Here is a 22,314-nt window from a genome sequence, read left to right as displayed (position 1 = left end):
CGGGTATTTTTACACATGTATTGCACGTGCATTGCACCGGAAAATGTTAATTAAAATATTTAAATTTGAAATATATAAATTTATAATAAAGCATTGATATCAATTATGTCAAGTAACATTAGTCAATTAACATTAATCATTTAATATATATTTTAGTCACCAATATTATTTATTTAATTCTATTACATGTAATATTATTTATTTTTGTCACACAATTACTTTAAGCTAAAGTTTATTTTGAAAAGGTACGTGCAATAAGACGGAGGAGGGCATGGGCTTGCTATTTATTGGGAGAAAATATGTAAACCAAAGCATATGGGAGGGCTTAGGTAAAGAGGAATGCATTATATTAACAAGGTGTTGGTTTTGTAAGGTGGGGTTTGATTGATCATCAGCCTAAGTACTCATTGTGGGTCCATGTTATACGTAAAAAGTATCGTTGTGGGGATGGGTTGATGCCAACAATGATATGTCAGTAATTGACCAACAATTACGGCATATCATTGCAGTAATTGGTCAATCTTGAGTGAACTGTGTTCGTATCTCACATAATAACAACCCATTTAGTACTAAATCAAAGGGCTGATAATATTACATCTGGTTCAGTTTCCTAAGGATGCTCTTAAACTACTACTATTTTTGTAGTTACTTGTGAGTATTATTACTTGGGAATTAAACTTTCTGTATGATATATCCCTCATCTTAATCAACAAATCACCACAGGATATTTAAATTTGCCCCTTCCTACTTTTCATAGAAAGCCTTTTACACGCTCAGGTAACTCCATTATGATCTAACCAACAATGCCATGATAGAAAAGTAAATAAACATTACACAATTTACACCCAACTAACTACTATAATTCAGGGGAAAATGGGTTACAGCTATTGAAGGATGCTCTAATCAGCATCGCTTCTCTGCGTGTCTGTAGCAATTAAGATTTGATAACTGATGCTGAGACTTCTTTCCCCCGAAAAAAATTGTGAAAATTTAACTTAGTGTGATGCTGTGGTTGCCGCAAGCCTCTTCCAGTAGCAACCCACATATACATCATGTAAGCCTAATACTGCACCTATAGAAATACAGTGAACATCCTTCAACCACCGCAAAGGAACCTCAGATGAATAATTCAACTAGAACCAACCATTCCTTGCTTGCTACTGTGATTCAATGACCCACCATTTTCTTCAAAACCGAGAATATTAAGCTTCGGTGGCTGTGTTAAACTAAATCCATTGGCCTTAACAGATTCAGGGCCTCCCTCACTTGAGTTTACGACCTTCGTTGACTCGGAGTTCTTATCAGATGGGTCAGAAGTAGAAACAGGCTGTTGCAACAACTCCATGCGTTTCAATGATGGAACATCTCCTTTACAATATCGGCGCCACATATGCCTGTATGTTAACTCTAGACCACGGATAAAATTTGACCCATTACAGAGAGGGGACTTGGACATGAGCTCCCGCAGACTCATTCTCAAGTTTTGTAGAGCTGAAATGTCAGAGGCCAACTTCAGAGCCAAATTCACATATTCATCTTCATTTTTGGCAATCAAATGCCCCAGACCTGAATGTTAGAAAGTGAGATGTTTAGTAGTTTTAATGGTGAAGACAATAAATAATCCAAGAGCAAATTACGCTCTAAAAACTATTTATTTGTATTGACTGCATATCCAATTCCCTCTTCTAAGTATAAAAGAGACAAAAGATGAAATAGTTACTAGGAGATGCATACATAAAAGTCCACTTCAAGTAACAGGAAATATTCAAAACGTAAAGCTATGTTCAATAACGCGTTTCAGTTCACCCAAGTGAAATAAATGGGAATAAATCCACAATCAAACAAACTGTACTGGCAATTGACTATTCAGGATTCTTAGGAGTCAACAGAATCAAAACCCCAGAAAGATATAACATGTCATACCGCAGACAGCGAATTATAAGTAGAAAAGGATGGAGATCAAGTTTTGTGCTAAAACGTCAGGAAGTTTCAATGATATTAGCCAAGCCTGTTTTGGCTTGCTTGGAGGCATTCCACAAAATCACAAGGTAAAATGTGAAATATATACTAATTCAAAGGGAAATAAAGCAAAATACTATGCTTTAAGAAGACTAATTAAACAAATGTTCAAGCGAGTTTCTTACCAACTTTGCTAAGAAGACTAACACCAACATTGTGTGCATGTACCGAACCAGCCATAGTAACACATGGAACTCCCATGTATAAAGATTCACATGTTGTAGTTGTTCCAGCATATGGAAATGTGTCCAAACTACAAAGCACAGAATAGTTTACAAGATCATAAACACTTATCTAACATTCAATGGTTCAAATTTTTATCATATTTCAGGTGAATATTTCCCTTTGACTCGAATATCGCTACAAATATAAACCACAGTGAAATGGTAAAACCTTAATCACGATTCTTTATTAAGTAAGATTAAAAGTTTATTGTAGAGATCATCTTATAGAAAAACTCATAAAGATAAGCTGAATAACATTGGGAACTAGTTTTATAGTATGATTAACACTCAACAAAGTAAACCAGAGATGACCTTGTACTATATGTTTGAGAACATTCTTAATTGTGCTTTACTAGATCCTATTAATATGAAGCTGTCATGTAAGGCATATCTACATAGATAGGCAATGACATACAAATATGAACCTTAGTTTACAACAACATAAGATGAGTTCTAGAATATTTATTTGCCGAAAACACCATTCCCGATTTATGTAAATTGTGTAACTTAAGTTTCCACACTAAACAGTAATTAGCATCAGAAACATACATCCTTCATATAACTAACGAAATACTGAACTTTAGGATGCAAACAAACTTAAGAGAGTAAGAATATGTTTGATTATGAATAAATTTTCCATTGAAAGGGCTTTTTGAGTAAAACTGTAGCACTTGAATTGTAAGCAGTTCCAAACACAAAATAAGGTAATCCGAATACTGAGTTTTTAACTTAAAATTATGCTGCGTGTCTTCTTGAGTCACCACTTTAGGCGTGCCAAAATTTAATCCATACTGTATCAGAGCCATATCCAATTCAAACTTAGGATGTGAAAAAGGTTAAAAAATATATAAACAAATGGACAGAGATGCTAAACAAGATAACAAGACACCTAGACAACACAAAATCAAAATATGTATGAATAACAAAATATGAGCTCATGCAGAACCATAAAAATAACTAAAAACCACAATTGAAAATTACCTGATGTCCATCAGAGAATATGCTTGCATATGATCGTGGTTAAGAAGAATAAGGGGCAGAAGATCAACACGCAGTGGTTCCAAACCTAACTGCTCTAGCGTTGAAAGAAATCTCTGACGCACGCTATCACAGCAAAATGGTTTACATTTTACCACTAGACGAGAATTTGGAATTGCACAAAGTATCCTTGCCCAGACCTTCATTACTTTAGGTGTAATCTGATGAAATAAACAGCATGCGTCAGGGGATACATGATATATCTTTTGCAGTTTGTTCTGAGAAAAACAGACTGCATAATATACTGAGCACAATCACTACCTTGGCAAGATTGTTAAAACTGCCAAATGTAACGAAGCCATTGGAAAGAGCAGGAGTTGGACAAACAGGACCAGCCTCAGGAGAAGGAGTGTAACAAAGGAAGCTATCCGGTAATCGCACTAACTCTTCAACATGCCTATGATTTTGGAAACATACCATTAGAAAACATTCTACAATAAGAGTAGCATAAAAGAAGTGCTCTAGTACAGATCAATAACAAGAAAGTACAGAAATTCAAGAGATCTACTTCTGCTTTGTTTCGGGAGAGTCTGCCAGTGAATCAGTGATTCTGTAATCAATTGTAGGTAATCCTGTCGTATTGGGATAACCAATCCAAGTCACCTGTATGTCAACCAATATAAGTTGCAATTTTTCAGAGATAAAATTAACATACATCATGAAATGACAACATAGTGCATGTTACTTCATATGACAAGCTAGATGACTAAATTTAGCACAGCATAGCATACATGCAGGGAGAAAGCTATTTGGGACACTTGACATTAGGGAAATGGCATATTTTCATGATTCATAATTTAGGATATGTGGTATCCAGATATGAAGTTACAAGGTAAAATAGTAAAGATGGAAATCCTAAATCTTGGAAATATCATCCTAATATCCTATATTACAGTAAACCTGCTTAAGAAACAAATATTCAACAAAAAAAAAAACATAATCAGATTACACATAATCAAAGAAACACATAATCTCAACACTCACCCTCAAGTAGGTGCATAAACATCATATGCATCAAACTTGCTACATATGTGCACTATCCTCGGCTCTCGAAGATATTCGATGAAGATATATGTCAGTTGATCATTAGAGCCAACAAGTATTATTGACCATAAAGCCGCTTTTAATAATATATTACAACGTTCTTTTTGGACTCCTCTACCCCTTTTCACAAGACTAAGATCCATGCTATCAACCCTTCTCACCGATACCACTAGAGATCTTGTTTGCACATGTCCAAAGTTCAAACCACCTTTACCGGTTTTTGTTAACTTCTCCTTAATAGAAGCCACACCAATATCTCCTCTTATACAATCCTTGGGTATCAAGTCCTTTCTAGTGTGGCCACTCATTCATCTTAACATTCTCATTATTAGAGATAATAGTCATTATAGATAATAATATAGCCTAACCGTGTGTGGTTAGGTTAGTTAGTTAGCGGTTAATCTAACTCTAGTTAGGTTAATTAGATAGCTTCTTCCACAAGCTACTGAGCTCTATATATATGAGCCTCTTGTACACAACCTGATTAGCTTTTCATAATAACAGATTCTGTTAGTCAGTTACAGTTGGTTATCTCTCTCTCTCTCTCTTTTCTGGTTCTCATTCTTTCCAAGACTCATTTCTCTTACTTCAACTTTTTTCTCATGCTGTCCCGTTAAAGCTCAACATTCGCTACCACAGAGCATAGCTGGTCTTATAGCGGTTTGGTAAAACTTTCCTTGGAACTTGGTAGGCACTTTGTTGTCACATATAACTCCAGGTGCTTTCTCCACTTTAACCACCCTTCTTAACTACTCCCTCCGTTCCTTTTTAAGTGTCGTTTTAGCATAAAACTCTCCAACCAAAATAGTGGATTGTTAGTTTTTTTTCCTATTCTACCCTCTCACATCTCAATCATAAAGTCATAAAGCTCTCCAACCAAGATAATTGATTGTTAGTTTTTTTTCCACTCTCTCATATCATTAAACCATTTACCACTCTCACCCAATCATAAAGTCATAAAGCTCTTCATAGTTATTGAGAAAGGAGAATTTTATGGACAACGTCAAGTAGAGTTATTGAAAAAGTAAGGGTATAATTGACAAATTCTAACCTTAAAACATCAAAATGAAAGTTAAATAGGAACAAAAAAATTCTTCTAAAGCGACACTTAAAAAGAAATGGAGGGAGTATGTGTGTAATATAAAATCTGTGTCAACTTGCCCATTATTTTGTATAATAGATCCTAGATACTTAAACTGTGAAACATGTGTACAGCTTGAAGTTATTTCCAATTTTTACTACTGTCATGTAACCACTTATCCCAAAAGCTTAAGCTGTTGGGTAAGGGCCACTTTAATGGTTTTATATTATATTCTAACACGCCCCCTCACGCCCCTTTGGGCTTGAAGCGTGGATAAATGCACAGGCCCGCCTACCATGTGCTTAATTAAATCTCACTTTTAATTAGAAAGTGAGGGAAGCAAGGATCGAACTCTAGACCTCTCGGTCATAGAGGCTCTGATACCATGTTAGAAATCGGGAGGCCTATACTCAACCACAAAAGCTAGCTCAAAGTGACATTCATCTCCATCCTTCAGCTCAGAACGATTCACAAAAGTAGACCAGTCCATTACTATGGAATATTCCACTGGAGAATAATATAAATTCGCAGTCCAGTCTTTCTCCTTAAAACGCAGCACCAGAGGGTAGTAAGACCAATTAGTGACATATTTTCTGACGAATTCCATCGGTATTCTCATTCCATGTATTTCAGCCATCTTTAAGGTGATGGTGAATTGATTCTCTGGCTTGGTGTTGTTGTTTCTAGGAAATTCAGAATCGGTAGAAAGCAGACCATAATCCAAGACATTAGTTCTTGGGCAATTTTTGACAGTTTCTCCACTGCCTCTTTCAATTTCTGGCAAGCCTCTTTGTTTTCTTCCTTCAGCCTCTAGAATCTGGTGAGGGCTTGATGCTTCTCCGGCACGAAAAATCTGAACTCTATATGAACCTTCAGCTGAATTCATTTCCTTAAAAACACACACATCATGCAGTTTCAAATCATTGTCCTCTGCAAACTTCTCCGAACCACTATTAAGTAAAATTTGATTCCTGCATTGATGTGTGTGTTTTTAAGGAAATGAATTCAGCTGAAGGTTCATATAGAGTTCAGATTTTTCGTGCCGGAGAAGCATCAAGCCCTCACCAGATTCTAGAGGCTGAAGGAAGAAAACAAAGAGGCCTGCCAGAAATTGAAAGAGGCAGTGGAGGAACTGTCAAAAATTGCCCAAGAACTAATGTCTTGGATTATGGTCTGCTTTCTACCGATTCAGAATTTCCTAGAAACAACAACACCAAGCCAGAGAATCAATTCACCATCACCTTAAAGATGGCTGAAATACATGGAATGAGAATACCGATGGAATTCGTCAGAAAATATGTCACTAATTGGTCTTACTACCCTCTGGTGCTGCGTTTTAAGGAGAAAGACTGGACTGCGAATTTATATTATTCTCCAGTGGAATATTCCATAGTAATGGACTGGTCTACTTTTGTGAATCGTTCTGAGCTGAAGGATGGAGATGAATGTCACTTTGAGCTAGCTTTTGTGGTTGAGTATAGGTCTCCCGATTTCTAACATGGTATCAGAGCCTCTATGACCGAGAGGTCTAGACTCTAGAGTTCGATCCTTCGATCCTTGCTTCCTCTAACCATCCTTGTTCCACAAGGCTGTTAGGCGTCTCAGCACAATGAATACCTCCCTTAAGCATAATAATTGCTGGAAAAGCTGCAAAAGCCAGTGATATTCTCCATCCATAGGGGTGGATTGTTTCAGTGGAATAATTCATGAGGCTTGCTATTAGAATTTCAGCACAGGTTGTCAACTGAAACAGTTGGTTCACAAGGCACCTATTACTAGTTGAGGCGTGTACTTCCTCTGAAGGAGTGTCCTAAATGGACTAGTGATGGCTCTTGCTTGTTCACTTGCATCCTTAAGATCTTCAAATTCAGCATCAACATTCTTGGTTCCTCTAACGTTCTCCAATACCCTCCTTGCTTCCTCTAACCATCCTGGGGCACCCATTGTTGTTGATCCCACGTTCCAGGTTGTTCAGTCCTGGACGTGAGGGGGTGTGTTAGAAGTCTCACATTGGCTAGAGTTGAGGTTTGCGCTACCCTTATAAAGGCTATCTATGCTCTATCTCTAGCCAATGTGGGACTTCTAACACACCCCCTCACGTCCAGGACTGAACAACCTGGAACGTGGGAACAACAACAACGGGTGTCCCAAATATGGGAAGTCTCCACAACAAACAACAAATGGATCTAGGATAGGCTCTGATACCATGTCAAGTAACCACTTATCCCAAAAGCTTAAGCTGTTGGGTAAGGGCCACTTTAATGGTTTTATATTATATTGTAACAACTACCAACATGTGTCTTACTAAAATTGTAATGCACTATGTCCTACTTCCCTTAATTCTTCAATTAGAATTAGAATTGATGTTTTTAAGACCGGACTAGTTATTGAACGATCAAGGCACTAGTTCACGGTTTTTTGTGGTCATTAAATTGCTCTCGCAATTCCGACCCGGGTATGGTGAAGACCAAAGGTCTCCCCTAAGAGTGTGGCTCCTAAGAATCGAACTTTCGACCTAGAGGTTCAACAACCACTTTAAATCACTAAGACCGGCAAATGTGGTTGAACTTTGGTCGATCCGTGATAATTAATTTTTTTTATATTTTATAATATATCAAATAATATATTAACAGAGTGTTAAGAAATCAAGTCATATTAAATTTTAAACTTACATAAGATGGTCATTTAATTAATAACATAACAAGTACACCTGAGTTTTTCTAACTTGGAATTTACCCTTTCATTTGAATATAAATTAATTTTATTAAATTTAAAATTGTGTCATAGAGAGTTGATTGATTTTAAACCATTGATGAAAATAAATGAATAATTGAATACTGGACTAAACACGATCAATCAACTCTTCTAATTTTAACATTGAGAACATAAATACTGGACAAAACACGATCAATCAACTCTTCTAATTTCTATTTACTCAAAAAGAAAATTACAATAACTCACAACATCATACTTAGGGGGAAATCAACAGTGATGTGCTAATATTCAGTTATTAACATTACAAAATATATATTTGCAGATTCTCAAAAACAATATGCTATAAAGTGACTGTATGATCAAAGGGGGAAAATGTAGTAAGACAAGCTGAAAACAAGAGAAAGAAGCCTATGTATGAATACGTTAAAAATACCTGAACTGGAGCGGGACGACAAGCCATCATTCCCAGCTTATTATTTGCGGTATGACCAGTAAGTTCTACCAAAATATCAACTTGATCTTCTCTAACCATCTCAGCAACCTTCTTTTCATCAGTCCCATAAATATCTCTCCAGATACCGCCCTTCTTTAAGACTTTCTCCCTAAACCGAATGGTTTTTGCATCTGCCTGCAATATAGCAATTGATGAGACAAATTATGGAAGCGAGGTTACACAATTAACAATAATTAAATGTATGCCAAGACAAATTATGTTGCTGCCTTTATGCAGGTTACTATCAAATTCATCCAGCTAAATCTTAGGATTCATAAGCCACAGTAATTACTTGAAAGATAAAGTTTTTTCACATGATCTACAATGGCAGACAACACCAACTTAAATGGATGCCGAGGGTATAAGAATCTATGTCCATGATGAAAAAGAATATCAGCACAGCCAATTTCATTAATGGCTCACGAGGATTATAGGGCAGTCTTCCAAATCCATCAAGATATCCTCCAGCCCGCATGAAGCATCATATTTTCAACACTCTTGACACCAAAACATCTTACATGGAGCAGTGACAACATGGATGCATATATCATGTAGATGAGGATACCTAAGTGGTCCCGATCCCCCGATCCCAACCTATGGATCGCCATGATGAAGAAATATAGGTCTGTGAGTACGATAGTTTGTACCCTCCAGACTTCTAAGTAATATCCACGATTGTATTTCTCTCTTCACATCTACCAATCTCCATATTACTCACGTAAGAAACGTACAATTTCTATACTGAAACTTCATATAGGTCTATTCTGATTAAAATAAAAAATGAAACCAGAATAGGGAACAGCAATTTATATAAATATTATATATCTAACTATATCAGTTTGAACTGAAGGAGAAGTAGAACCCGCAATGGACATGAAGCTTAGTGGACTGAGAACTTTTCGGAAGTGGCACTTGCTACTGAAAAGGTAATAATGTTTCCTAAAAAATTAGTTACCTAGATCTAAAATCTAAGATTACCCACAAAGACCGAGTACTTTTCTTTGAAAATATTGCCAGTTCCTCTGGTGGAAAAAAGAGAAGCTCTTCTAACATTTGTGTAACGCATCTATTGAAGAAAAATGACACACACAAGTCACAACACATAAGAAAGAATATCAACTATAATTTTTCCAGATCCTATCAGGAAGTACAGACCAATTTTACTCCCAACTTTTAGATAGCACAGACCTAGCACAACAACCAAATGCACTTCAGAAGCTATGAAAATTGACCATATGCATTAGCATAATAAAGTATAGGATTTTGCAGGTATGCGTTCATAATTGATACCTTGACAACTGCTGAATAGACAATCACTTTATAATTGGTGTACTCATGATAGACAAGGGGAGCTTCTATGAAATACGACACTGAATGTGTAAAATAATCAGGAGATACATATCCTATTACAAGAGGCCGTTCAGGATCTTTTGAGTTGTCCCATGATGTGAACTGTGAATATAGTCTCATAAATCGCCTTCCCCAGTCCCTGAAAAAGAAAAACTTCTTCAATAAAGTCTCCAAGCTACACGTCATTCTTCTTTATCATATAAAGTAAGCTGCTAAGTGCTAAGTATTATGACACAAAATTTGGCAATTGAAACTAGCACCAATCAAAACCCATGATCAAAATCAATGCATATTATTTATCACATAAAGAAAAACTACTTTTAGCTTTCTTCATCTTTACCATCATCTCTATGAACAGCTAAGGCACAAAGTATCCATCTCTCGCCACCAGCATAATGCAGATGCATACATGTTTAAGGCAAACAATTGAACTATTTCGCCACCTAGGGATATTATAAGTCACCACACATCTATGAAAAATCAATCAAGTTCATCAACAAAACAATTGAGGTACTATTTTCTCTCATATCTAGAGAACTTACACATTTCATAAAACATTTCAATGAAGTTGAAACACTATAGCTAGCAACACCATAAAACACTACCAGTAATCAAAATTTGTAAGTATAAAAGTTCATGGAAGAAAGTTGTAACCTGTGAGCCTCAAAAAGTTTGTCATCATTTCCTTCATCTATGTAATTCATCGCAAGCAAGCGGTTCTGTACATTGAGGTGCATTAAAAAGATATATCAATTACTGCACGAAAAAGCTCCAACAATGAAAAGATAGATAATTCCCGCAACGAATAAAATCCGGACATCAAAACCATGTATCACAACTAATGTGAATATAACAAGAAAATATTCCTATTATGAGAAATTCTATGAATCCTAAATTCCAAATATGTCGCTTTTAAGACCATTAACACCCAACTGAACAATTGTCAAAGCAACTGGAACTCCTCTCCATTTTTGAGAAAACACAGAACATTTAGAACCAGAGACAGTGAGGGAAAAGCGGGGCAGGCTGGAGAAAAATTTCGCCATCAAGGATATTTAATTCTTTATGTGTGGGCTAAGATAATATCTAGGCTTCCAGTACTTGGTTAGCAAATCCAAATAAGTATCCACAACAAAAAAGAGAACAAGGTGAGCTTGCCAGTTTAGACGTTCAAAGGAAAAACTAAGTACCTTCAGAGATACATACTATACAAACAATGTTCTTTAGACTCTAAAAAAGTCTCTTACAAAAACTTATCATGATTCGAGGCAAGACTCGTGGGGACAAAGAGTAAAAAGCCAAGCAAAAATCCTTGGATTATTTGATAAAAGGATTATTACAAAACAAAAAGATGAGACATTGAGAGTGCTTTCAAGTCTGGCTAACAGAAATCCAAAGAGAAACTTTTGGTTTAGTTGGTTTACTACATGGTATTAAAGCCATATGAGCAAGCTGTCAAGAGTTCAATCCTTGCCACCTGCTATAAATAATATCTAAACTTCAGTATATCATAAATATGGGCATGTGCACTATTCCAAGTTTTAAGCCCACTGACTCTTGCAAGAGGGGTGCGTAAAGTCATTCATGAGCCCACACCTATCAACTTAAGCTTTTAGAAAAGTTGGCCTTTGACACCAACTACATCATATTACGATATTTCTTGACGAGTCAACAACTAGTTTGTCTATGAAAAAATCATTTTCCTGGGGAGTTTTTTAAGATTTAGATTTTGCCACATGAAAAACAGAGAATTATGTTTTTAAAGAAACCACTACATTCATTCCTTAAATTTGGGTATCCACAATTTTCAAATGCATATTTATTGGCAACATTAGAGAGGACCAAAATCTACGGTAACTAGAAACAAGAGCAAAAATAAGAAGAGAAATAGAACAGAATTCGTCATGATTCAACCTAAAGTGAGAACCATAAGCATATGTTCATGAGTTAAACAGAGACAGAGAGCACATCCACAATGATGGATGAAAATTACATATAATACCCGCTCAACACTCAAGACCCAATCCCAGTATACCAAAATACTCGTGAAAGCAATAGTTGCTTATTGTGAGAATGAAAGAAGCAAATCTTAAGTCAGATCGCCTGTTCCATCAACATCCCAAAACTACATACAAACCAGTCATAATATTTTTTTATTTAACTTTAAAATCTCTTATTTGTTTCCTTGTCTTTTAAGATGGGACAATCTAAAGGTCTCTTCCGTAAGGGGTGTTAGCAATAATATGACATTAAACCATCCTTGGGCCTACAACTAACAGCTTATGATGTTAGTGGTTCTAGTCCTTGAAAACTTTATGCTAACATTAAATATTTATAAGATAGCAGTTACAGTGGCTTGATTGCCCAGCCATCTTGCATGAGAGAGTTCCTGGTTCAAGTAAAATCCTAACTAAATTAAAAACGGTGCTCTAGAAGAGTTTAAATACCAATGTTGTTTCCCTCAACAGCTCAACAGTGTTTGATGCAAGCTTTAAGGAATAAGAGGTTCAGACTTTTTCTACATATTCTCTAAAAGTGATGATTTAGTGATTTTTATTCAGCAAAAAAAAAATTGATTGAACCATTTTATTTGGCATCCATGTAGGTAATTTCCAGCTTTGGAAATTTTCACGGAACTCAACAAGAATGAAACATTCACCCATAATTCACCGTACCTGGCCAGCATTTCGAGAATCAGGATCGATCTTAAGACATTGTTCATAAGCATTAATGGCCAGAGCAATATCACCAGCATCCCTATAAAGAACCCCTGAACAACAAAAATACAAAAGATAAAGGGCGTCATAAAATTTGCTACACTAGTTTGTGCACCTTGAAATAAATCATATTTCGTACTAAATATAAAGAGAAAGAAAAATCCATAAGACTTCAGGGGAAGGAGGGGGGAAACTTGCGAAAGTCTCCAAGAGAATGTAAACACCGTCACTTATAACTTCTCAAAACTCTTTGTATAGAATATTTATAATTCAATGTAATTTCATAGCAATTTTAGCTATATGTGATTCAGCAGTAGTAATGTCATTTCAAACAGGCTCCATAGCCAGCTTTTTGGTCGATCCCTTGGAATATATATTGATAAAACTATTGAACAGAGCATAACCTAAGAGAAAGGAGGCATGATTCACTTGAAACTATTCGAACTTTATTTGTTCACCTTTTTTACCAACCTAATAAGTATATAATGTTCCTTAATCACAGTTAGTAGGGAGAAATTTCATGGTTAAGACTGGCTCTTTGCAACCAAGAAGCTACAGCAAGGTCCAAATAAGAAAAACATCTTACGTATCAATCATACAAATCCATATTTGACCAAAGCCACACAACCAAATCTAAAACTATGCTGGTAACATGTCAAACCAGAAGCAGACAACCATGAATAAGACAAGCACATTTAAGTCATAACGAGACCACAATGACTAAACTAATTAATGAGAGAAAGTATTAGAAGACCTAGGTTATTGTATGCTTCTGCATATGTTGGATTTGCAATGATGGCTTTCTCAATCATACTTGCAGCAGCATCCATCTTACCCTGGATAATGAAGATAACAAAATTACAAACTGAAGAGTTGAGTTAACTACAAAATTCAAGAATTGCACAATACTTAACCTGTACAGTGTATACAACACCAAGGTTGTTTAATGACTGCGAAAAGTTAGGTTTGATTGACAAAGCAAGCTACAATGAAAAAAAGAAGGTTATGATCAAAAATCAGTGCAATCCAGCAAGGGTGAAAAGATTGACATGATGGTCATTACCTGGTAACATTCTACAGCTTTATCAAGGTTGTCATGATCTTTATATATAACGCCTAGATTATTACAAGCTTCCGCACAATGAGGATTGAAGTGGAAGGCAAGTTCATAGAACACAATTGCCTAAATAGTATAAAAGATATTTCAAAGTTGAAATTAATAATACAACAAAGTGGTATCTTAATATGTTACATGCAGTTGCATTGTTAGAATTACAAACAGATGTATGTGTAAGACATACCATATCAAACTTAAGCATCTCACCATAAGCAACCCCAAGATTATACATAGCATCAGCATAATGCCAGTTGTAATACAAAGCTTTCTTATAAAAAGCCACACCTCGGTTGATGTCACCTTCCAATTTAACCTATAAAACAAGACAGTGATCTCCATAAGCATGACACAAGGATCATCATCCAAAGTTGTCAACGTATCTCATTGTGCATGGGAAACAAAAAGAAAGAAAGAATGGTGCCCCAATAACACTGTACAAAAAAAATTAAGAAAATTTATTTGCGAGAAGTAACCAGATGTTTTAAGTTGAAATAGTTTTCCAAAGAACTTTTCCTATTTCACATCGAACAAGGAGGCCACTTTGTTTTTCCTATAAGACCCTTTAAAATTAAGTTGGAAAAGGGAGCGTTTAGGTAATAAACTTATTTAAACACTTATCATATAATTACTTGTTTGTTCATAAGCTAATTTGAGAAGCTAATTGAAATAAGCTCAAAATAGCTTATAGGTAGACATAAGCGCTTATTCATAAGCTAATCTAAGCAGCTTATGAAAATAAGTTCGAAACAGCTTACTGGTAGGCCATAAGCTACTTTGATAAGCTTACCCAAACGCTTGCATAAGCGCTAATGCTATTAGTTAAAGATCAAATAAGTTCTTTCATACGCAGCCTAAGTATTGGTCCTTGAGCAACAAACCATAGATTTCACCCTATCAGTGAACAACTAGTTCAAATTTTCTTAAAAACCAAAAACCCCATGATGTAGTGCTTGCATTGCCGGCCAAGTCCTTTCAGTTCTATTACCATTGCATAATATTCATGTTGATATTTAATTTTTTTATAGACAAAGAAAGAGGACACCATGTGTGAAGAATATATCAACAAGGCTACTGCAAACAAACGATGTCTTCTGTATCACCTTTGTTCCCAAATCTGTCAAAGCTATAGCCATATTATTCTTTGCAATTTCAAAGTTAGGTGAAACAGCTAAACACCTGCCATAAAAGACAACATCAAAAGTCAAGTCACAATTGCATGCTTGGATTAGATTAAGGGTTCATTTGTCTGCATAATTTAAAAGAAAAGGCACGATTTTAGTTAAAAATATGTTTAAAAAAACTTGTGCCAATTGTGTAATCCCCCCCCCCCCAAATAAAAATTAGGATGACAGGGTCACTTTTCTCAAAGCTAATGATAATGATACTACTTCATTTTAGCTTATTTTCAAAAGCAATGATTTTAAAATTTCAAGAAGCAATAAACCAACTCTCTGAGGTTTCTACTTTTAGTTCAAAAAAATAATAATTCTTACTATTTTTTAAACATGTGTGTTAATCTACTACCCATTATTTCCAAACTTATACAAGACAACTTTACACTATTCATAGTGTGGGTTTTTTTTGGGATCACACATGGACCTCACTTTAAGCTTGCTTTCATTGGGCCTCCTTTGAAGAATGTTTTATCAATTACCTCAACAGTTGCTTTCCCTGTTAATTGGAGGGACTAATAGCGTTTTCTTGGTTTTTAGCTATATATATATATATATAGACACACACACACACACACACATTTCTTACTGGCCATCCTAAATCTAAACACTATAAAGACCTGAAATCTATAATTCTACATATTTTTCAAAATTAATCTAATGGTACAAAAATTAGTTTATATCACGTTTGAAAGATTATTGGATTCAGATAATATTTATTTTCTATTATCATAGGATTTTGTGCTGCATTGCATGTGCTTCTCAGTCTCCCTTATTCTAAATAGGTCAAAAAATAGTACTAAATATTAATTTATTGCATAAATTTCTTAAATCATTCTAAAATAAAATGAAATATTTATTAATATGTATTAAATTACTTTGCTAATTCATTTTTAATAAATATCACCGTCATTGTGGATACTCAATTTGAAAATCTCATTTATATAATCCATTAGAAATAGCTTAATTTAATTTAACAAACAAACAGACCCTTAACTTTTAGGGAGAAAACCTTTTTTTGAAACCCCGTTTGAATTATAAGCTATTTAAACACAAAATAAGCTAATTAGGGGGAGCAAAAACCTTAAATAGTAGCTTCTAATAAAAATTAGGATCAGTGTCACTTTTTCAAAGCTTATGACGATGATACTGCTCTATTTTAGCTTATTTTCAAAAACAATTAGTTTTGTATTTTGAGAAGCAATGAACCAACTCTTTTTGAGGTTTCTACTTTTAGTTCTTATTATTTTTAAACATGCGTTGATTAGAAAAAAAATTGAAAAATAAAAAGTACAAACAAACAGACCCTTAATTTTGACGGAGAAACCTTTTTATTAAACCCCATATGAGTAAGATTTTGATTGTAAGCTATTTAAACACAAAATAAGCTAATTCCAATACACAATAAACAAAAAATTAAAATTACATGCAAAATGTGGCTTGACAAAATAAGTGCAAGCTAAAGATATATGCAGTACCTCTCATAACAAGTAATAGCCGCTTCCAAATCACTACGATTTTTATAAATCACACCCATGTTGCAATATGCTTCAGCATACATAGGCCTCTCTAATGCAGCCTTTTCATAGAAAGTGAGAGCCATGTCATATTGCATCATTTCGGAATAGACCACACCAAGGTTATAATATGCTGGCTGCGAGGACAGATAAGAAGTATAAATAATCTTAGCATGTAGATAAAAGCTAAATAAATTTAAAAGAAATTTAATAAAAAGGTTAAATATAAGGAAAGGAGTGACATAGAATTACAGCATAGTGTGGATCTATTTTGAGAGCTTCAAAATATTTTTGAATTCCCTCCTGAGTGTTTCCTGCAAGCTTTATGTTGGTACCAATATCCGTTAAAACAATGGCTAAGCATTCAGCAGCTGCTTTGTACGAAGGATCTGCTCGTAAAGCCTTTTGATATGACTGCTCCAAGTAAATCATTTGATTATCAGGAATTGCTACTGTTAGAGATGTATATCATTATGTCTAGGCTCAGTGCTACAGAAAGGGAATTTGTACCTAACTTTGTATATACAAATATTGAGTTCACGGTGTAGTTTAGACACATTTTTCAGCATCTCTCTCTCTCTCTAACAATGCAAATTTCCACTAATTTCTTCAAATAATGAGGTAAACCATTGTGATACAGGAAAGAACAAGTGTGACACAAAGGATATCGATAAGCTATGCATACCTCATACTACTCTAACCACAAATAGCCCTAAAATATTAACCAATTGGAACCTTATGTTCAACCTATAACTATAAAGTAATGTTTTTAGGCCCAACATTCCATAGCCATAAAACATCAGAGAGACATGAATAATTACAGCAAAATACATCTCTTTGTGTTGCAAACCTATTTAACTAAAATAAGCTGGCAATAGTATATGCATTCCTCAGTCAAAAGCCGTATGGATGAAATGTATATTTTTTAAAGAAAAGCAAGTTAGCAGATCTAATACCAAGTACGCAGTAGCTAATTATCGCTACATCTGAAAAGGAGAAACCCCCAAACAGAATTCTTTGCTTAATACTGAGGCAATAAGGGGCAACATGGAAGTGGGTTGTGACAGATTCTATATAAATTTAATCATGTAAATCATGGTTATTTCAGGTTCTTGATTTCAGTGTCAACAAACATAAGCATCACACCACAGAACTCAGTTCAAAGTCATAAGCAACCAAGCACCATGAAGACAATCATAAGTAGAATCTTCTCATTTGAAGCTAAGTGGGCTGAAATTAGCAATATGAATAACTAATTAACTAGAAGGTTTTACAAGGGTGCCCCACATGATTGTATTCATTTTTTAAGTAACTTGCACCAATTCAGAGGTGCCCAACACACTAGGGTTTCTCCCTACCTATCAGCTTATTTTTCTTCTTGGAAACAGTTAGTGACTAATGGCACTGGGATTATGGGTGTCAATGTATTGTTGCAAATATTAGAGTCAAAGAAAATAGTTAATTCTTTAATGCTACCCTTGAAAACATAAGATGTATTTATTCTTTTATGCATATAATACCAAGGATGATGAGTGTCCTCACTCAAGTAATGCACGGAACTTCTGTCTAATTGCTATAAATCTATTCTTAAAGTTTCTTTAGTACCTTTATATTGAAAAGAAGTAAAAATTTACAATCTGCATTAATAAGCAAAAAGGCAAGGCATAATCAGAAGCTGGCCACAGTATGAAGTTCAGAAGTTGTATTATACGAGTCGCTCGATCTAATATATGTAGCCAGGCATGTTATGCGAGATGAAATGGAATCAACAAATAAATCTATCATCATCATTAAGTTAGATAAATACAAGCTATTAGAAAATAGAGTTAGTTAGCTATACTGCCAGCTGGTTGTTCCAGCTATATGTTAGTTACTGAATTAGTTTATAACTGTTTTGTTCATTCAATTAGAATCAGTTCCTGTATTCATCTTGTTGTGCAAGCTTCTCTTACACTATATATTAAGAGAGCATCACTTGTATTCAGGTAGAAAATCAAAAACAAATTACTTTTTTTTCTCTCTAAATCTGGTTCTTGGTACCAACATCACATAAGAAAAGTGCAGTACGCGGCTAAAGCACTTTGCATCATCTACAAATGGAATTAAGAAACAAAAAATGACATCCTATCACATCATAAAAGCTACTCATCTGGCACCAACATACCTCAGCTGCCTCCATCAAGCGACCTTCTTCTTTGTACAGAATACCACAATGTGTGAGAGCACAAGCATTTTGAGGATCCAACTTGATAGCCTCAGAAAAACTGTCAAAAGCAAGCCTACCCATATTCTGCATCTGCAGGCATATCCCTTTCCCAATGAGAGCCTCCACATTTCCATTATCAGTCTCCAGAACACGCTCATACATTGCAAGAGAGTCCACAAACTTGTTCCTTGAGCGTAAAATATTCGCATAAGAAAGATCGCCTTTCCCTTCGCATCCCTGGTTGGGCGCAGAATCAACATCCCCAGCAGAGCCACTAGAACTGATAGAAGCCTCTGACACTTTCAGGAAACCATTTTCTCCCGCTAACTCCTTCTCTTTCCCATCACTATCTTCCATCCATGCCATCTGGAACACACTTTTTCTAACCATAAACCAATAAAAGCATATTACACACATGATAATCTTTCACTCAGATCATAATACAATACCAAGCCTGATTTATTTGCACAAAAAAAAAATCAAAAAAATCCTATATCTACTTACTGTTTTCACTCTTACTTACAAAGATACCAACTTGTTTGTTTTAACTTGTTTCCACTGATTCCTACGCGATTTGCAAATAGGAAACAGTAGAAAAGCAAAATGACATTTTATAATAAAAAAGAAAACTTTTTTCACAAACCAAACAGCCCCAAATGTCACAATAATACCATACAAAAAGCCACAAAAAAATATTAAAGTAAAAATTCAATCACACAGTATGAGAAAATTGAAGCAACGAACTTGGAGTAACACAGTGAAGTTCATCAAAACAAAATCAATCAAAAAATCAGAGAGAAACCCTAGGAAGTACACACAATTCACATTGGGGATATGAGGGAGAATAAAGGAAAATTCAAGGACCCAAAATGAAAAGATGAAATTTTGCGGGAAAATTAGGGCTTGGGAACTCACGGGGTGGGTTCTGGAAGCTTCGACTTTGAACGGCAAGGATGAAGTGAAAGGGGATAATTAAACCCTCACCCTCGGGAACTGAAGCATCATCGCGAAGTTGAAGAAGAAGAAGTGAAATTGCGATGAAGAGAGGGGAGGAGGGTGGTGGTTCGCGGTGGAGTAGACGGTGGTGGCCACTCTCTCTCTCTCTTCTCTCCGCCTCCGACAGTCGCAGCAAGTGTTCGACGTGTCCCCTGACACTCGCTCGTTTCTTTGATTACAACATTGGGTGCAAAGGGACAAGACAGGCTTTGTATCTTTAACCACCAAGGACTACTACTAGTCTACTACCTTTTTATCAGTGCATTTATTTTTTATTTTGCGGTAAATTGCTCTCGTAATTACGACACCCCTATGCAGTGAAAGTTGAATATTACCTCAACAGAGTGGTTCCTAAGGATTGAACTCAGGTACTTGTTCCACTGTGATCCACTGTGACCGGTACTCGTTGGATGTTGCATTTTTTAGTTTCAATAATAATTAATAATATAGTGGAGTGTAAGAAAATGTATATAGTGTTTCATGCATCTTTATATGGATCTTAAAAATAAATTGGTTTTGGACTTCTTCCTTTTACCTTATAATTATATAGCTAGTCATTTTACTGAGAACCTCGATCTCCCTCTTCGTCGTACCTAACTCCTTCCTCTCCTACAACCAATCCTTCCTCTCTGCCCTCGAAGACGTTCTTCACTACCACGTCCTACTCTAGTTCCTCTCCTGGTTCGACCTCTACACCCTCAACCCTCCAGCGAACTCATCACCACCCTTTTTCCATACCACTAGTTGCACCTCCAACAACTTCAGTTTCGTCCATGCGACCATGCAACCGGCCTTGTCCCGATCCACTTCCCCTGCCCTTACTTTCCCTTCAACTAAACCACCTGATTTGGATATTCTGGGATGGCGGGGGCTGTTTGAATGGTGGTCTCGAAGGTCAGGTGCGACGATGGTGGTCCAATGTGTGGTGGGACTTTGAATTTCGATTTGATTAGAGAAATTCTTTTTCTGATTTCTCCTCATTACCCCATGGGTTTGACCCTCAGGTTAGGATTACCAACAAATAGGCGTCCATAGCTACTCCTTGCAACAACATCACAACTCTTTTGGTTCCACATTCAAACAGAAATGATAAATATAATCCAACATGTGTAAAGCTTAAGTGCATATCATGTTCATTCAATAAGCAACATTCATAGTCCATCAAACATCATATGATTCACAAGCGAAGGTCATATATGATCATTATATATCTCATAAGATTTAGACATGTCACACTCCATCAAGTATCATGTTATTCATAATATTCAATAACATATAATGAAACTCATCGATCATCATGAGTTGCAAATAAGTAACACAAGAAAGGGGGTTTGAATTGTGTTCTTGAAAATTACTTTTTAAAACTTTGTTTTATGAAAAGAATATTAGTTCTTTGGTAAAAACGTTTAAGTGTGACTTTTCACAAACTGTTTAGTGCAGCGGAAGTAAAACAGTAAATAAAACAGAACGATCAGCACACAGAGATTTATGCTGGTTCACCCTAAACAATTGGGCTACGTCCAGTACTTGGCCACCACCAATATTTTCACTAGCAAGTATCAAGGACTTCTCCAATACAAGTATTAGACAGGACTTCTCCAAGTATTGTCACGGACTTCTCCAAGTATTCTGCAGGACTCCTCCTATAAGTATTGTACCGGACTTCTCCAAAATCTTACAAAGATTTAAATCACTCTACGAAGATTCTCTTCTTTCAAGAGTAAGGGTAGAGACTTTAAAGCAGTGGAACTCTAAGTGTTTAGGTTCAAATCTGACTATTGGATCACTTAAGAGTTACTACAAAAGTGTCAAGAGAATAAAAAGATATGACTCTTTTAAGGTACGAGGTTTTCTCTTTCACTTGGCAGAATTTATGGCTTGTGTTTGACACTTAGTAATATCTGCTTGAGCTTTGAATGCTGTTGAGAAACTTTGAAATGAATGCTTGAATACTTGTATTCTCAGAGTTGGTTCTACTTTCTTCAGATCTTCAAGAATGTCTTAAATACTTGCTTGCTAGTGTTGTAGCCGTTGAGAGACAAAATCCAACCGTTGAGATAGTCGTTGTAAGTTGATATCGGACCGTTGATTCAAAGGGCTTGTTTGGTAGCTTCATTAAATGTTACTTCTGAAGCTGAGTTTATCCTTTAGCTTAAAAGGTGATGTTTGTCAGCTAGTAGGTGGTGATAGACTTTGGGCTACTTTTCAGACAAGAGACAATTTGGCAATTTGATGTTGACAGCTTGAACTTTTCCTCGTTGGTCAACGTGCCTTTTGCTAAAGCAAACTTGTCTTCATGTGATTCAGTTTGAATGAAACTCAAGTGGTTGTCATTTGATTTGAATGTGAGACAACCGGTTGAAATTAAACTAAAGCTTTGGCGCTCAAAATATTTCTTGATATGTCCGACTGATGACGTGGCATTGAACGGTCAGAGTCTTCAAACTAGGGTGCTGTAGAAGCAGAGTTATTTTCTGAGGAAGATATCCTTTTAAGAATTGATAGAACGTTGAAGTGTGTGACATATAACCAAGTTTCTCCTGAAATTGAGAACGTTATCAGTAGTTAAATTTTCAATGAAACTTCTACTATAAAATTGTTATGATCAAAATAAGATTTTAAAAA

At 35.6% G+C, this 22,314-nt stretch overlaps 1 protein-coding gene across 1 annotated transcript; it reads right to left on the bottom strand.

Moving 5' to 3' along the window:
- Window positions 1-702: 702 nt before the first annotated feature.
- LOC130716930 (probable UDP-N-acetylglucosamine--peptide N-acetylglucosaminyltransferase SPINDLY) lies at window positions 703-19,921 on the bottom strand. Its single transcript, XM_057566984.1, has 18 exons — window positions 19,609-19,921; window positions 18,652-19,075; window positions 16,740-16,901; window positions 16,449-16,624; window positions 14,899-14,974; window positions 13,983-14,111; window positions 13,745-13,864; window positions 13,596-13,664; window positions 13,436-13,517; window positions 12,640-12,734; window positions 10,619-10,683; window positions 9,905-10,103; window positions 8,555-8,749; window positions 3,790-3,884; window positions 3,543-3,678; window positions 3,225-3,442; window positions 2,145-2,272; window positions 703-1,566 (listed from the first exon to the last, which is right to left on the bottom strand). Exons 2-18 carry the CDS (start codon window positions 19,057-19,059, stop codon window positions 1,130-1,132), a joined length of 2,790 nt encoding a protein of 929 aa, XP_057422967.1. The 5' UTR covers window positions 19,060-19,075; window positions 19,609-19,921; the 3' UTR covers window positions 703-1,129.
- Between the last annotated feature and the right edge of the window lie 2,393 nt (window positions 19,922-22,314).

Source organism: Lotus japonicus, chromosome 5, assembly GCF_012489685.1.
Source record: "Lotus japonicus ecotype B-129 chromosome 5, LjGifu_v1.2".
In the NCBI taxonomy this organism is placed as follows: Eukaryota; Viridiplantae; Streptophyta; class Magnoliopsida; order Fabales; family Fabaceae; genus Lotus; species Lotus japonicus.
The sequence above is the reverse complement of the archived record's forward strand: the minus strand, read 5'-3'. Positions and strand labels throughout refer to the sequence as shown.

Coding starts and splice junctions, on each gene's coding strand:
- LOC130716930 (XM_057566984.1), bottom strand. CDS start 19,059: ATGGCATGGATGGAAGATAGTGATGGGAAAGAGAAGGAGTTAGCGGGA. Junction 16,902..18,651: donor GCTTGATGGAGGCAGCTGAG/GTATGTTGGTGC, acceptor TACTTGGAGCAG/TCATATCAAAAGGCTTTACG. Junction 3,443..3,542: donor GTTTTAACAATCTTGCCAAG/GTAGTGATTGTG, acceptor TTATTTCATCAG/ATTACACCTAAAGTAATGAA.